At 44.3% G+C, this 18016-nt stretch overlaps 2 protein-coding genes across 2 annotated transcripts in view; one reads left to right on the top strand and one right to left on the bottom strand.

Annotated features, from left to right (window-relative positions):
• Positions 1–14231, top strand: part of LOC114250606 (sterol O-acyltransferase 2) — a 26707-nt gene extending 12476 nt beyond the window's left edge. The window contains exons 5-10 of the mRNA XM_028184556.2: positions 5354–5496; positions 5941–6070; positions 6181–6327; positions 7440–7577; positions 7903–8080; positions 13629–14231. Coding sequence (XP_028040357.2) covers positions 5354–5496; positions 5941–6070; positions 6181–6327; positions 7440–7577; positions 7903–8080; positions 13629–13786 — 894 coding nt within the window. The 3' untranslated portion in view covers positions 13787–14231. The remainder of the gene's footprint in view (positions 1–5353; positions 5497–5940; positions 6071–6180; positions 6328–7439; positions 7578–7902; positions 8081–13628) is intronic.
• LOC114250605 (syntenin-1) lies at positions 13883–18016 on the bottom strand. Its single transcript, XM_028184555.2, has 5 exons — positions 17860–18016; positions 17489–17727; positions 16412–16737; positions 14906–15169; positions 13883–14750 (listed from the first exon to the last, which is right to left on the bottom strand). The coding sequence occupies exons 2-5, from the start codon at positions 17708–17710 to the stop codon at positions 14702–14704; spliced, it is 861 nt and encodes a 286-aa protein (XP_028040356.2). The 5' UTR covers positions 17711–17727; positions 17860–18016; the 3' UTR covers positions 13883–14701.

The following is an 18016-nucleotide window of genomic DNA, read 5'->3' as shown; positions in this document are numbered from 1 at the left end:
TCGGAGAGTAGTCAGCGGCGGCAACGATAAGGCGATTATCATGACGCATAGCCTTATCGAAGTATCGTTCCGACGCTGACTTCATGTATTTCCGAATTGATTCGAGGCCCAGGTCGTCGTGTAGGTCAACGTTCCTCACGAACCACGGAGCGCCAACAGCTAACCTGCAAAAGCGGGATTGTAGGGATTGGAGGGTGTCTATGTGTGTGCGGGCCGCGTGAGCGAACACCACACTCGCGTAAGTCATGACGGGCCTTATGCAAGTTTTGTAAAGTGTCACCTTGTTCCGAAGGGACATTTTACTCCGCTTACAGATCATGGGGTAGAGTCTACCGAGAATAAACGCGGCACGGTCACGGACTGATTTTATATGCGGGCGGAATGTCATCGATGCATCCAGGGTAACGCCCAGGTACTTGACCTTCCTGGCCCAGGGTATGGGTTGTCTAAAGAGAGTAATCGGGGGTGTGAGATTCCTCCTCCTAATCCGGGAGGAAATCCGTGTGGAGCTTCCCCTCTGAAATAGCACCGCAGTACTTTTCGCTGGGTTGATGTCTATGCGCCATTTTCGGAACCACTGTCCTAGGGCTAGGGCTGCGCTCTGAAGCTTCTTCGCGATTAGGGACTTATTTCTACTAGAATAGTAAACAGTCGTGTCGTCGGCGAATAAAGCTAAATGGGTCGGCGGCGACCGGGGAATATCGTTGACGAATAAGCTAAATAGGAGGGGTGAGAGGACAGAGCCTTGCGGGACTCCAGCTGTGAGAGGTCGTGGGGAGGAGCGGGTTCCCTCGACTCGATATCGAAAAGAGCGGTTCGACAAGAAGTCCCGTATGATGAGCACGAGACTATCCGGCACGCCCATGTTGAATAGTTTGAAAATCAAACCATTGTGCCAGACTTTGTCGAACGCTTTTGCGACGTCGAAGAAGAGAGCTCCCGTGTATAACGGTTTTGGTCGATTAAGCCCCACAAGAATGTGCTCCGTGAGGCGGTGCACCTGTTGAACGCATGAATGATTTGTACGGAATCCGAATTGTTCATCGATGAGAATGCCCTTGGATGAGACGAAATCTCTGAGGCGCTTGTAGAGCAGACGCTCATACAGTTTGCCTAGAGACATGAGGAGGCTAATCGGGCGGTAGCTCGTCGGATGATTTTTTGGTTTACCGGGTTTATGTATGCCGATAACGTCCGCTTCTTTCCACACCACGGGAAAGATACAGTTCGCCATAGCGGCATTAAAAATAGATGCCAACATCACGATGAGTTGGACGGGTAGAAGTTTAATAACGCGGTTAGATATACCGTCGGAACCGGGAGCCTTGCGAGGACGTAGGTCTTTGATCAAGTCTTTAACTTCCATCGGGGTGACGGGTGGTAACGCATCCGAGGGTGGCAAGGAGGCTCTGCGTTCTACCTCACTGTCTACTAATTCTACATGAACAGGGTCCACGGATTGAGTGCTGGGCGTGCACTGGGTTTGCAATGTATCGGCCAGCAGCTCTGCTTTTTCGTCATCATCAAAGGCCGCGAGTCGGCCTGAGGGGCCTACGAGGGGGGGCATAGTTACTACCGTATCCGATTTGAGAGTACGAGCTAAGCGGTAGTAAGACCTTTGGGAGGGCGCGAGTCCTTCTAAGAAATCAGACCATCTGGCATCTCGGACTTCGGCGATGCGAGACTTTACGTCGCGTTGTAGGGCACGCATTCGAATACGATTTTCCGCGGTAGGATACCTGTCGTAGGCGCGTATCGAGGCGTTCTTAGCTCTAAGGAGTTCCCTAATATCGTCGGACAATTTGAAGCGGTGAAGGAAGTCCTCCGCTACAACTTGTTTCGATGACCTATCTAATGTCGAGGTGATGTGTGATGTTAAGATGTCTATGGCTTCAGCGGTATCCTGAGGAGACGGGGTAGAGTCCGGGTTAAACGGGAGCGATGGTGGATCAGATTCAGCCAGGCTGATGCCCAGCGTGTGCCAATCCACCACAGTCCTCGTGACGGGAACGGAATCGGGAGCGCGACCGAGCTTCATGACGACAGGACGGTGGTCTGAATCTAACTCTGAAACGACTTCGATCGAGTGTAAGCGCAGAGTTACGTTTTTTAATAACGCTATGTCGAGTATATCCGGGCGATGCGCGATATTTAGCGGGTAGTGAGTCGGGGTTAACGGAGCGACGATATCGAAGGCGAGATCATCGACTAACGCGTCAAGCCGCCTGCCATTCGGGGTTGTGGTGTGTGAGTTCCACCTGATGTGTTTACAATTTAGGTCGCCCGCCAGAATGACAGAGCTCCCCATACCGAGCAGCGCCTCAATATCACTGCTTAGAACGATCTTATCCGGTGGAAGATAAACGGACGCGATAACGATCGGCGCGTGTCCCGTCAGTGAGATTCGGCACACTGATGCTTCGATATTAGCGAGCGCGGGAGGATCGAGCGGGACGCAATGCAGGGCTCTTCTATAGTAAATAACGGTACCACCACCACGGGCAGAGAGCCTGTCGTTCCTGACCATGTTATAGTTCGCGATTTTAGGGTCACGGCGCGCGGGCTTAAGTAGGGTCTCCTGCACTAAGAAAATGTCAATTTGATGGTCACGCAAAAAATCACAAACCTGATCACGTTGATTTGCGAGACCGTAAGCGTTAAAAAATCCTATTGTTACGGATAAGGGTTTTATTCTACTAATGTACGCCATTGATTACCGGCGGAGTGAGGGGAGGACGTACGTATTTAACGACGCGTATACGTCAGCGTATTCTTGCACAACGGCGATGAAATGTTGTGCAGTGGAGGCGGCGCGAATGGCGTCACCCAAAGCGTTAACACGCTCAAAGTTGATCGACTGAAAAAAGTCAATCGCTAGAGCGAGATTTTCGGACGCGGTCGGAGGGCAGGTCGCGGGGGAGGGACGTATCGCGGGGGTGGGACGAGTCGCGGGGGAGAGAGTTGTAGCCGTGTTCGTGTACGGCAACGGTTTAGCCCAAGCCGAGACGCTGGGCACCGACGCCGGCACGAAAGCAGGCTTAGCCTTCGGCACAGAGGGTACCGTGGCTTTGATGTCTGGGCCGGAAGCTCGGAGGCGGTTTTGACGGGCGACGCGGCGATTTATTTTTGGAGCTCGGGGGCATCCACGGTAGTTCGCGGGGTGACCTTGTGTTCGGCACAGGACACAGCTAGGCGGTTCCGTCGCGGTTTTTTGGTCGCGAGCGCAGAGGGCCGTGGCGTGATCGCCCAAACACTTAACACATCGGGGGCGCGCGTGACAGTTACGGGAAGAGTGCCCGTACAGTTGGCAGTTATGGCACTGACTAGGAGTGCCTTTTTTATGGGGGACTTCGACGGCAATACCGGAGAGCCTACAGACGGTCCGAATGTTAAAAATTTGCTTACCCTCGGGGGTAGGCTGGAGGGCGACTAAAACCATATTGTATGGCTCCCTACCGCGGCCGGTGTGCATGCGGTGCACGGAATTTACTGGTAGGCCTTGTTCTATCAGATCTGCCTTGACGAGATCGGCATCTAGCTCCTTCGGGATTCCACGTATGACAACGCGGAGTTCGCGCTCCTCCTGGAGCGTATAAGTGTGGAAACTTATACGCTCCTTTCGGAGGTAACTTGAGAGGGCCCTATGGTCGTCGGGTGTCGTTACTTTTATTTGAATCCCGTTGGCGAGATTACGGGCGCTGGCAAAATTAATATTTTTGGCCTTAAGGGCCAGGGAAACTCGGTCCCAAGCTGCCTTCTCTTGAAGGATAACCGGGGGAGGGGTCTGAGTTTTAGATTGCGCCACCGGTCGCGGCGACGGAGTGGCACGGGCTGGAGGCGCAACGGGAGTCTGAGGGCGGGGGCGCGACGCGTTCGCGGCTTTGCTAATTTTAGCGGCCGCGAGAGCTCGAGACTCCGCGGCACGCTTCTTACCCTTTTGTACCAGGGTGAATCCATCCGTCGATGAGGCGGGGGCGAGGTCGACCTCCATCTCCGAGTCAGAGTCGGAGGACGAGGAGGCGGGCGCAGGTGACCTACAAGCAGGAGTTTTGGAGGGCGCGACGGAGGCCGCGGATGATCGCGCTGCTGGAACGGTGGCCACGGCGGACGACGCAGTAGTTTTACTCGCCAGTATAGGCGACGCAGGAACGGCAGGCACGACGGAGGCTGCGGTGCTCGATGTAGACGCTTTGCACGAAGGCGACGCAGGAGCAGCGAGCACGGCGGAGTCTTCGAGAGAGCTCGCAGTGTGATTGGCCTTGAAAGCCAGAAACTCTGAGGCGAGCTGTGGGTGACGAAGTCGGAGGAATTCCACGAATACAGCGTCCATGATCGCTGAGTACCCAGGTGGGGCGGCCCCGGGTCTTGAAAACACTCGCCTTGCGGCGAGGCCCCAACTTCTCGGACCTGAGCGGTTCTATTGAACACAGGTGGCAATGCGGCGCGATTATTGGTCGGCAGATGTATCACGAACACAGGCCGCGCGAACAATGGCCGGGCTAACAAAAGCCGGGCGAACAAAGACCGGGCGATCGAGTGGACGATGAGCACGTCCGCACGTGACGGGTGCCTCTATCGGAATGAACTTACAGCTCGACCAAGCTAAGTTTGCACCTCGCATCGATTACGTCACACTGCCGCTTAGGTGTAGTCTGAAAAAAGGGTTCGCTATGACTTTAAAAATGTAAACAAATGTTTGTTAGATTTTACTTTGCATTTATTGTTTTTAACAATATATTATACATAGGTACATTAGAATATAGCGATATCGGGTTTTTGTATTAAGACCACCCGGGTATTCTTGCACTTTTTAAATTTGTATCCCAATTGCTCAGTAATAATTTTCCTTCATGTTTCCTTTTCAGGATTATGTTTCTCCCTTCACTGTGTATGACCTTTCCTTTCATTATTGTTGCCCAAAACAATCCTCTCGAAGTAAAAAAATTAATAAAAGGTTAAGCGTTCAGTAACAACAGTTCAACAAAAACTTAACAAAAGTAGTCCATTAATATAACTAAACTTCAACAAAAAACCTAACAAGAACAATTAAAAAAATTAAAATTCAACGGATAGGGAGACGAAAACTCGTATGACGCGTGTCGGCAACAAAGATGCTAACCGTACTGATGCGACAGGGCGATCGCGGGAAGGTGAGCGGGGAAGCGGGCGGAGCGCCGCATTCCAGCGAGGTGCAAACTTAGCTTGGTCGAGTTGTAAATGTATTTTATGAAATTCATAAACATTAACTCGCTAGTCGCTGCATGTGCATAACAAAAGCGCACTTGTTTTGCTCAATCCTGGGCAGCTATTAAAAATACTATTTGAAAACGTACTCTGTAAATGTGTTTTTTAGTTCAGATTCTTAATGAAAATCCATGCAGTATCGATAGCGTGCGCTCCCTATGGTGAAAACGAGAGTCCAGCGCTACCGACCTTCAAGCATTATATTTACTTCTTATTTGCACCCACGCTCGTTTATAGAGATCATTATCCAAGGTAACTCTTTTTTTTTTTAAATAAAACAATATCGGCGAGAGTTCTTAGTAATACAGTGGGAGGCTTAGCCATTGTGTAATGGTATCATCATGGTGTGGTTGTATAATGGTATCATCACGAATATTTTTTAAAGTACTCTCCGTTGAATTAAAAACACTATAAATCAAGAAACAATGTAACTACATAGACCCAGAGCTTGCATACAAATCAGTGTACACAAAGACTGTCAATAAAAAATATGTTCTTGCATATTGAATTTTTTAAATTATTCATTAAACACACTTTCTTGCAAATTTTAAAAAGTACAATAATGCATGAAGTTTTTTTTTGTAATGTATTTTTACTGAAAAAATTACAGCTATACCTAACCCAATAAGTAGCATTTAGTTCGAACAAAATTCCTTTTAACATGTACGTATAGTCTAAATGAAACCCTCATTCCAGAACAAAGACAATAAGGTGGGCCTTCGTACTATTTCACTTCCTCGAAGTTGCCGCAATAATTTTATACAACAGCTTCCTCTGGGAACGATTCATATTACCTTACTGGTCTGATTATGGAAGACAAAGCAAGGTAATTAATATGTCAAAAAATTAGTACTGAAAAATAGAATTTATCATTGTGGGGTTCAATCTTGCTCTTTATTGTACATATATTAAATTATAAACTTCAACATTTCTCAGGTGGAAGCCGGTTTGGTAGTTCGTGGAATGTTCGCTTGTGTACTTCCAGGATTTATATCATTTCTCTGCGGTTTCTACTGTGTTCTTCATGCGTGGCTAAATGCCTTCGCTGAGATGCTCAAATTTGGAGACAGATTATTTTACGAGGTAATAAATACCAAACAATCAGGTAAAGGTCATTTATGCTTTTACTAACTACTAAGATTATGATTTTACTAACTACCACTACTACTAAGGTCATTTACTTTGAGACATGAAGTCTGAGTCTTAATTTTACTGTAATGTCGGCTTCCTGCCCATCAAATCGGGACGCATGACTGCTTCACGGTAGGTATTATACAAAGTACGTAAACGTAAAACATTTGGCAAACCCCCAGTAAATGCCTAATTTATAGAAACTGATTAGATTACACGGTATAATTTCCTCATAAAGGTTATACCTACATATTTGTTTCAAAATAAATAGTACTCGCGGGAAGGATATGAACCCAAGCATTGTCGTCACATATGTTTGAAGTCGTCGTGGCCTAAAGGATAAGACGTCCGGTGCATTCATATATAGCGATGCAACGGTGTTCGAATCCCGCAGGCGGGTACCAATTTATCTTATGAAATACGTACTTAACAATTGTTCACGATTGACTTCCACGGTGAAGGAATAACATCGTGTAATAAAAATCAAAAACGCAAAATTATAATTTTCGTAATTACTGGTGGTAGGACCTCTTGTGAGTCCGCACGGGTAGGTACCACCGCCCCGCCTATTTCTGCCGTGAAGCAGTAATGCGTTTCGGTTTGAAGGGTGGGGCAGCCGTAGTAACTATACTGAGACCTTAGAACTTATATCTCAAGGTGTGTGGCGCATTTACGTTGTAGATGTCTATGGGTTCCAGTAACCACTTAACACCAGGTGGGCTGTGAGGTCGTCAACACATCTAGGCAATAAAAAAAAAACCAGACACAAGTTCACTAACTCTCTTACCCACGAAGTCATGAATTATATCTTTAACAAAACTGATTAACTGTGAAGGTTTGCTCGAAAAGCTTAGATCGCATACTGCTTCGTTGAACTTGAATTTCATACACACGTACTGTCTACAACCTTAAACTTTAATGTCATCCATTTCACGTCGTATTACCTTCAAGGTTTCGTTGTATTATCTACGCATCTAGATCACCTTAATACTATTTTAATTGGTCGTAACCTTCATGTAATCTAAGAAATCACTACAAATTAATAAAATATTTCGATATTTTAGGAATGGTGGACTACCTCTCGTTTCTCACACTACTACAGAGCATGGAATCGCGTTGTACATTCTTGGCTGAGAGACCACATTTACAAGCCACTGGCGCCACGTGCCGGTCGAGCCATTTCCACCTTCATCGTATTTTTTGTAAGTATATTATAAGCATGATAATAAAAATAAATAATAATGTCAACTCTATAAAATATGATTTATAATAATAGAAGTTACGAAAATGTGACCAAGCTAACCCCCACACCGCTTACTTCCCCAGCTTACTTCCTCACAAGTTCGAAGTAGTAGAATGCTCTCCTTATTATCTAATCCCGCAATAATTGTTAATAAATACTGACCATTCTCAAAGTTAGCATTAAGCGGTTAATCGTAATAAGCCTATTGAAACTTGAATTTGGTACCTAATTATTTACCTAATCCTAAAAATCGGAACACTTGATAAAGTACTTAATTTTTGTAGGTTTCAGCAGTGGCCCACGAAATAATATTGGCCTTATCCTTTGGATTCTTCTACCCGGTTTTGTTAATGGAATTTGGTGTATTCGGACTGTTGATGTTACCACTCACCGCAAGCAGTGGAAGGCGTTTTCCTAATGCATTCAATTTAATAATGTGGCTCTCATTTTTCTTTGGAAACGGTTAGTATTATTTATTGAATAGAGTGTTTAGTTTTAATCGTTCTTATTAATACATCATTAAGTCAGTAATTAGATAGAAAATAAACCACTGGACCGATAATACATTAAGATATTGTTTTGAAAAAATAACCACAGACCCTACTTTGGGTCTTGACAAATTAAAAAAGATTCCGTTCAATCGTAGGTGTTTTATACAAAATAGATATAAATCCCCTAGTATTTTTGTGAAAAAACCTTAAGTGGTTTAGGGCAAGAGTTGGCTAGTAGTAATAGTCACGTTTTTCCCCTACGTAATCGCTGGTGACCTAAGGAGCTATTCCAGCTACGCGTAGACGGGTAGATGAGCTCACAGACTCAGTGCATAGCAGTGGTGTGAGGAGGGCGACGTCCATCTTCCTACTCGAGTAGTAGATAACGGTATCATCAGCGAAAAGGGTTAACTGGGTCTCCTGCGACCGGAGTATATAGTTTATGTATAGGCTAAAAAGTAGCGGGGAAAGAGCAGACCGTTATTGGACTCCGGCCGAAATTTGTTGCCAGAGTGAGCGAGTTCTCTAGACTCAATGCCGAAACGAAAGTTTCGACAAGAAGTCTCGTATGATGAACGCGAGGCTATCTGGCACTCCCTTTGTGTACAGTTTATAAATTAAACCGTTGTGCCAAGCTTTGTTTTTTTTTTTTTTTTTTATGATTGAAACTTTACTGGTGGCCCGAAAGCCTTTCCAGTTTCACCAGGACAGGTGGGCGAGCAAAGGCTCAGCCAAGAGGGGTGGGATTTGCTAACAACTGCCCGAGCGCCTCCGAAGGAGACCTAACAACTCAAGAGCAATTGTTTCGCGAATGAATCTACTACCGGATCGGAATCGCGACCCGCTGAGAAGATCCGGCGAGAAACTCAGCGGGCTGATGCATGGGTTAGGTTGCACGTCGACCTCTTTGTCGAGTTCGACGAGTACGGTTACCGGGGTCCCTAAGCCTGCCCCTAGTATTAGAGCTGAAGGCATCTAATGCAAAGGTTATTGGATCTGATGGATCCGTAAGGACGTGTCTAGGGCGTCGACGGTGACTGGGTCCTGCATGATCAGGATTCGGGGAGTAGTCAGCGGCGGCAACGATAAGGCGATTATCATGACGCATAGCCTTATCGAAGTATCATTCCGACGCTGACTTCATGTATTTCCGAATTGATTCGAGGCCCAGGTCGTCGTGTAGGTCAACGTTCCTCACGAACCACGGAGCGCCGACAGCTAACCTGCAAAAGCGGGATTGTAGGGATTGGAGGGTGTCTATGTGTGTGCGGGCCGCGTGAGCGAACACCACACTCGCGTAAGTTATGACGGGCCTTATGCAAGTTTTGTAAAGTGTCACCTTGTTCCGAAGGGACATTTTACTCCGCTTACAGATCATGGGGTAGAGTCTACCGAGAATAAACGCGGCACGGTCACGGACTGATTTTATATGCGGGCGGAATGTCATCGATGCATCCAGGGTAACGCCCAGGTACTTGACCTTCCTGGCCCAGGGTATGGGTTGTCTAAAGAGAGTAATCGGGGGTGTGAGATTCCTCCTCCTAATCCGGGAGGAAATCCGTGTGGAGCTTCCCCTCTGAAATAGCACCGCAGTACTTTTCGCTGGGTTGATGTCTATGCGCCATTTTCGGAACCACTGTCCTAGGGCTAGGGCTGCGCTCTGAAGCTTCTTCGCGATTAGGGACTTATTTCTACTAGAATAGTAAACAGTCGTGTCGTCGGCGAATAAAGCTAAATGGGTCGGCGGCGACCGGGGAATATCGTTGACGAATAAGCTAAATAGGAGGGGTGAGAGGACAGAGCCTTGCGGGACTCCAGCTGTGAGAGGTCGTGGGGAGGAGCGGGTTCCCTCGACTCGATATCGAAAAGAGCGGTTCGACAAGAAGTCCCGTATGATGAGCACGAGACTATCCGGCACGCCCATGTTGAATAGTTTGAAAATCAAACCATTGTGCCAGACTTTGTCGAACGCTTTTGCGACGTCGAAGAAGAGAGCTCCCGTGTATAACGGTTTTGGTCGATTAAGCCCCACAAGAATGTGCTCCGTGAGGCGGTGCACCTGTTGAACGCATGAATGATTTGTACGGAATCCGAATTGTTCATCGATGAGAATGCCCTTGGATGAGACGAAATCTCTGAGGCGCTTGTAGAGCAGACGCTCATACAGTTTGCCTAGAGACATGAGGAGGCTAATCGGGCGGTAGCTCGTCGGATGATTTTTTGGTTTACCGGGTTTATGTATGCCGATAACGTCCGCTTCTTTCCACACCGCGGGAAAGATACAGTTCGCCATAGCGGCATTGAAAATAGATGCCAACATCACGATGAGTTGGACGGGTAGAAGTTTAATAACGCGGTTAGATATACCGTCGGAACCGGGAGCCTTGCGAGGGCGTAGGTCTTTGATCAAGTCTTTAACTTCCATCGGGGTGACGGGTGGTAACGCATCCGAGGGTGGCAAGGAGGCTCTGCGTTCTACCTCACTGTCTACTAATTCTACATGAACAGGGTCCACGGATTGAGTGCTGGGCGTGCACTGGGTTTGCAATGTATCGGCCAGCAGCTCTGCTTTTTCGTCATCATCAAAGGCCGCGAGTCGGCCTGAGGGGCCTACGAGGGGGGCATAGTTACTACCGTATCCGATTTGAGAGTACGAGCTAAGCGGTAGTAAGACCTTTGGGAGGGCGCGAGTCCTTCTAAGAAATCAGACCATCTGGCATCTCGGACTTCGGCGATGCGAGACTTTACGTCGCGTTGTAGGGCACGCATTCGAATACGATTTTCCGCGGTAGGATACCTGTCGTAGGCGCGTATCGAGGCGTTCTTAGCTCTACGGAGTTCCCTAATATCGTCGGACAATTTGAAGCGGTGAAGGAAGTCCTCCGCTACAACTTGTTTCGATGACCTATCTAATGTCGAGGTGATGTGTGATGTTAAGATGTCTATGGCTTCAGCGGTATCCTGAGGAGACGGGGTAGAGTCCGGGTTAAACGGGAGCGATGGTGGATCAGATTCAGCCAGGCTGATGCCCAGCGTGTGCCAATCCACCACAGTCCTCGTGACGGGAACGGAATCGGGAGCGCGACCGAGCTTCATGACGACGGGACGGTGGTCTGAATCTAACTCTGAAACTACTTCGATCGAGTGTAAGCGCAGAGTTACGTTTTTTAATAACGCTATGTCGAGTATATCCGGGCGATGCGCGATATTTAGCGGGTAGTGAGTCGGGGTTAACGGAGCGACGATATCGAAGGCGAGATCATCGACTAACGCGTCAAGCCGCCTGCCATTCGGGGTTGTGGTGTGTGAGTTCCACCTGATGTGTTTACAATTTAGGTCGCCCGCCAGAATGACAGAGCTCCCCATACCGAGCAGCGCCTCAATATCACTGCTTAGAACGATCTTATCCGGTGGAAGATAAACGGACGCGATAACGATCGGCGCGTGTCCCGTCAGTGAGATTCGGCACACTGATGCTTCGATATTAGCGAGCGCGGGAGGATCGAGCGGGACGCAATGCAGGGCTCTTCTATAGTAAATGACGGTACCACCACCACGGGCAGAGAGCCTGTCGTTCCTGACCATGTTATAGTTCGCGATTTTAGGGTCACGGCGCGCGGGCTTAAGTAGGGTCTCCTGCACTAAAAAGATATCAATTTGATGGTCACGCAAAAAGTCAGAAACCTGATCACGTTGATTTGCGAGACCGTAAGCGTTAAAAAATCCTATCGTTACGGATAGGGGCTTTATTCTACTTATACGCCATTGATTACCGGCCGAGTGAGGGGCGGACGTACGTATTTAATGACGCGTATACGTCGACGTATTCTTGCACAACGGCGATAAAGTGTTGTGCAGTGGAGGCAGCGCGAATGGCGTCGCCCAAAGCGTTAACACGCTTAAAGTTGATCGACTGAAAGAAGTCGATCGCTAAAGCGAGATTATCGGACGCGGTCGGAGGGCAAGTCGCGGGATAGGGACGAGTCGCGGGGGCGGGACGAATCGCGGAGGAGGGAGTTGTAGCCGTGTTCGTGTACGGCAGCTGTTTTGCCCAGGCCGAGACACTGGGCACCGCCGCCGGAACGAACGCTGGCTTAGCCTGCGACGCAGAGGGTGCCGTGGCTTTGATGTCTGGGCCGGAAGCTCGGAGGCGGTTTTGGCGGGCGACGCGGCGATTTATTTTAGGGGCTCGGGGGCAACCACGGTAATTCGCGGGGTGACCCTGTGTTCGACACAGGACGCAGCTAGGCGGTTCCGTCGCGGTTTTTTGGTCGCGAGCGCAGAGGGCCGTGGCGTGATCGCCCAAACACTTAACACATCGGGGGCGCGCGTGACAGTTACGGGAAGAGTGCCCGTACAATTAACAGTTATGGCACTGGCTAGGAGTGCCTTTTTTATGGGGGGCTTCGATGGCGATACCGGAGAGCCTACAAACGGTCTGTGTGTTGAAGATTTTCTTACCCTCGGGGGTAGGCTGGAGGGTGACTAGAACCATATTATATGGCTCCCTACCGCGACCGGTGTGCATACGGTGCACAGAATTCACTGGAAAGCCCTGTTCTAACAGATCGGTCTTGACGAGCTCTACATCTAACTCTTTAGGAATTCCGCGTATTACAACGCGGAGTTCGCGCTCCTCCTGGAGCGTATAAGTATGGAAACTTATACGTTCCTTACGGAGGTAAGAAGAGAGGGCCCTATGGTCGTCGGGTGTTTGAACCTTAATTTGAATGCCGTTCGCGAGGTTACGGGCATTCGTGAAATTTATATTTTTGGCCTTAAGGGCCAGGCAAACTCGATCCCAAGCTGCCTTCTCCTGAAGGATAACCGGGGGAGGGGTCTGGGTTTTATTTTGTGGCCAAGCTTTGTTGAACGTCTTCGCGATATCGAATAAGAGGACTCCGATGGAGACGGGTCTATCTGTGTTTAACCCTATTAAGATGGGCTCCGTGAATGGACGATTGTTTCGCAGTGAATCAAACTGTTCGTCGATTAGGATGTCTTTCGAGGTGATGAAGTCCGTTTACGAATTAGTCGTTCATACAGTTTGCTTATCGCTGGGAGGAGGCCAATCGGGCGGTGGCTTATGAGTTCGTTGTTAGGTTTTCTAGGTTTGTGTATGCCAATAACGTCCGCTTCTTTTCGTCAAAGCGGCATTTAAAATAGAGGCCAACATGATTATAGGTTGGGCGGGTCAAATTTTTAACACGCGGTTATAGATACAGTCGGGGCTTTCAAGGCTTTCCGTGGTTGTAAGTTCGCGGTATATTCGAGATCCGTGGTTATGAATAGGATATGGAAGTGTTACTAACAACAAATGTTGTGTTTCTCTGAACAGAAGATAAACAGAAAGTTAAATTAGGTATTCATAATAAAAAAATACCTGGGTAAGCCTATTTATTGGCTTTTGTGGTATTTGGGGTGTGAGGGTGTTGATTGGAAAAATGTCGTGATTACAATAAAAACGAGGTACTGTCTACTTTCTTACAAGTGTTGATTAATATATTTTTCATTTGCAGGACTTCTCTGGAGTCTATATTCAATGGAATACTTCGCTCGAAAAAATTGTCCACCCTCACAAAGCGACAGTTTTTTCATACCAAAATCATGGTCATGCCCGGAAGTGGTACTTAAACCGGATTGGACATTCCAAAATCCTTTAAGTGTCCTATATTGACAAAGGTTGTATATGGGCTAATTTAACGTTGATAGCTTTAATAGTACAATGATTTATTGTAATTTTGGTATTGCATATTAATGAAATAAAAACGTATGATAATACTTATTTTTTATTTAATAATAAATTTATATTTTGAATGGAATACGAAGTTTTATTATATTAAATTTAATAAAAAAGTAATATTGTCATACAAACTTTATACGCTTATACAATACAAAAGCAAAATATTGAATAACTAGAATAACTGCAATAAAAAACGTAATAATCTATTACATTTTCACTAGTGCAACATATAATTATAATATAGGAGGCAAATAATAGTTATAGACATTTAAAAAAAAAATTGTCTTCATTACTCACAATGCTATAATTCTATGGAACAGCACTCCCAATTAAACAAGTACTGACGCAAAAGACATATAATTATGTGGAGAAAAAGAAATATGACAATATTGTTGTTGTAGACCATTCATTCGCATTAGGCATGTTCAAACAATCTATATACAATCAAACAATGTTGCTTTTCATCAAATCATCAGATTGAATTACAAAAATGGTAGTAATGTTTTATTACAATGTGAAAACAGCACTAACTGAATGTAAGAAGTATAACAATTAATCACGAATGATTTATTTACATACTCTGGATACATACTAAGCATATCTCATTTCAATTGTTGGCTTATGTTTCATTCTCACAGCCCTTCGACTACTTTATGTTTAAAACTATTTTGTCCTAGATTAAAATAAATTCGCAGGTGATAGATAAGTCCATAAAGATTTGACTTACGATACTTTTTAATTTTATTGTTTAAAAAAAGTAATAAAAATAGAATACATTGATCTTAATTGCACAATATTTTAAAGAGTTGTGATAAGAATTATTTGATGTCAAGTCAAGCAAGACAGCGTTCAAGCTGCTGGTGTGCGATCCAGTTCCTTGAAAAGCGATGATGACATCCTGTAACAGAGGCGAAGTAAATACTTTTCGATTAAAAGCTAGATTAACTCAACATTCCAGAATAAAAGCTCACTTGAGTTTAACCAGTGAGCTTGTTTAAAAGTACTCTGATATAAAACATACACAGATAAATAACATTAACCTTTCATACTCACTTGTTTATCATACGTTCATAAATACAATAAGGTATTATTGTAATATTTACAACAGAAGAACTTTCATCAATAATTTTAGATATTTCCTTATCTTTCATGCCAACGACATTTATTGTGTTTATTTCCAGTATCTGGTGGTCTGTCAATAAGCCATTCCGAGCAGCAGATGAATCAACAACCAATGCTATAATTTTTCCATTTTTGAATTGGAATCCCACATGACCCAAAGAGTCTTTGTGTAAAGTTACATTTCTCTCGAATGGCCTGAAAATGTGAAATACAAAAAAATATTAGCTTCCATTTACTATTAAATTTCAAATGAACATTTAGTGAAGTATCATTTCAAAAGAGCTTGTTTTGGATATTTAGAGGCATTAATTAAAAAAGAAATATAGGCTGCGGCTTTTTTTCCCCTACCTATGCTGATAGCCTTGAGAGGCTATTTCAGCTTCTTGACGTGTAAGTGAGCTCACGGGGCTCAAACCAGTGTTGCTAACACTGGCCTTAACACGAGCAGTGCTTCGCAGAATCTACCACCGGATCACAAACGCGACCCACTGAGAAGATCCGGCGAGAAACTCAGTGGGCTGAGCTGCGGCTTGGATCTGCCCCTGGCATTGCTAAGTCCATGGGCAACGGTAACCACTCACCTTCATATGGGCGGTATGTTCGTATTCCGGTAATAATTTTTTGCAAAATATATTTAATCTTTAAATAAACGGTGCATAACTTGGTGCACATGAAAGAAGTGAAAATTCTTGTGCGCTGTGTAGTATTGTGGTTTTCTTCATTTGTCATCCTTAAATCAAATTTGACTCATAATAGGGAATGCTGTGTATAAGAGAAACAACCTCTTCACCATTTATATATAGAAAAGCAAACATATATATTTTTTTAAATCCTATATTAAAAATAAAATATAAGATAGTGAATATGTTATGCCATCTACAATAGCAATGAAATACTAATAACAAGACATCTAGCTATACTAATAACAAGCCGATGTCCGTTAACAGAATGTGCTTAAGATAATGTTTTTTCTTATTGAACATAACACACAATCCTTCAGTTTTGTTGTGAAAACATCAATTTGATTGAGTAATACAACAGTTTATAATTTAGTCTTGTGTCAATGTTATGTTTTTTTTTAATACATACTAGTAGAAATTTGTTAGTGAGATTAAAGCCTTCTTTAAAACATATTTACATATCGACGCTTGAAAGGCAAACGTGACTAAGCGACAATAACTGCTTTGTACATAAATGATAGGCAATAACCATATTCGATGTGCAAAAAAAATATATTTCTAGGTCTATTAAAATCATTTCAATCCTACAGCTACTAGCTAGATTCTACTACAGCTAGATTCGTTAAAATATTTTTTTTCCAGGTATTTCAACTTTAAATTAGTCTACTGTAAAGTTCACGCATTGTCGCTTAGTCATGTTTGCCTTTCAAGCGTCGATATCTATTTAAAAACCAAAGAGAAAAATTGTTTTAATTACCTATCACGAACAGCCATGGTGATATTATTTGCAGGAGCTTTCTTAAGGATATCATGACATTTATCCATTGTCATTCCAGCAACAGTGACATTATTGATCTCTAATATCTGATCACCAAACCTTAAGCCGGCCAAGGCACCAGGACTGTTAGCAGCAACATAGCATACAAATACTCCACTGTCAACTGAATGGAGTCTTAAGCCACACTTTCCATTTCTGTCCTTGCAAAGAACAACTTGTCTGATAGCCTGAGTTACAGTTGCCTTAGGCAGGGAAAGAGACTGGGATGATAGAGGTGCAACCACATTACTACTTGTTGGCTGAACCTGTATAATGAAGAGTAGATTTTGACTTTTTAACAACATTAAAATATGCAGGAAAATTCAAAAAAAATAGTTTTGACACTTTGGAAATTCTTCCAAATAGTATTTAGGCTAAGTGTGTAAAGTAAATTTGGGGCCCTGGCCTATGCAGTTTACAAATGTAGTCTGTAGCAGTTGTATCCTTAATAAAATTGTTCCTTTAATTATTACCTTCAATTCTGGGCTAACAATTGCATTTGACTAATATTTCATCACAAGGTAGCCAGCAGTATTCAAATTATACTGTTTATGGAATCTGCAACCGCTAACCCGTGAGCGTGTAACTTGTAGCCCATCTTTGTGCATAAAAAGACAATCTTATTTTTGTTAAGAACAATGTGTTATCTTTTAATACAAAATTTCATCATATAGGAGGAACAACAACTTCCACCACGGCACTTAAAATGACTTTTTTTGATGTTTTCATAATTTAAAATAATTAGATCCTATGTATGTTTTTCATAACAATTACACAATATTTAAATTATAGCAGTGACTGAACTACATTAGTGTAATTAGGTTATCAATAATTTGATGATTCATAAACATACTTCACAACAGAAGCCTGATGACTAAGCCAGTTAATTGTTTTAGTTTAAGGGATACCCTTTTGGCATTTTAGCTGGCTTGCAGTAAACTAAATTTGTTTAAAAATTACATAGCATTTCAATTAAAAGAAACTAGGAAAAAATATCTAAGAAAATAACAATATAACCTGTTGTATTTGGTATTCGGGCATGTTAAGCGCAATTACAGCCTGGGACAGCTCCATGCCCATATATTCTCCCAATGTTGGGTAAACATGAGTAGCACTAGGGGCACTAGGCGTGGCACAAAGTTGCGGAGCAACATACGACGGTGGTGCTTGATGCTGCGATATTTGAGCCCTCATCATATTATCCACCTTCATATCCTCCAGAGACGGATAGAACGACATGATTGATACACTGAATTCTAAAAGTAATAAAAAAAATACAATAGTTTATAGTTAAGCCAAAATACCCGGAAAACAAGGCAATTTATAACTCAATCTTTTCAGAGGTTTTCCCCACAACAGTTTCTATTTTACTCACAGTAGGTACATACCTACACTCTGCTTCCAAGTAAGTGCTAGTTAAACGACAGATTGTGTTTTTTAAAACATTTAAACTCGAATCTACTTTTCAGCAGCACAGATCAGGGTTGCCAGCCCCAGCATAGAGCAAAACTGTATGCTTCAAAAAAACTGTAGAAAACTATATTA

Source organism: Bombyx mandarina, chromosome 10 (assembly GCF_030267445.1).
Source record: "Bombyx mandarina strain Sakado chromosome 10, ASM3026744v2".
Lineage (NCBI taxonomy): Eukaryota > Metazoa > Arthropoda > Insecta > Lepidoptera > Bombycidae > Bombyx > Bombyx mandarina.
This window is presented reverse-complemented; position numbering and strand designations above follow the sequence as displayed.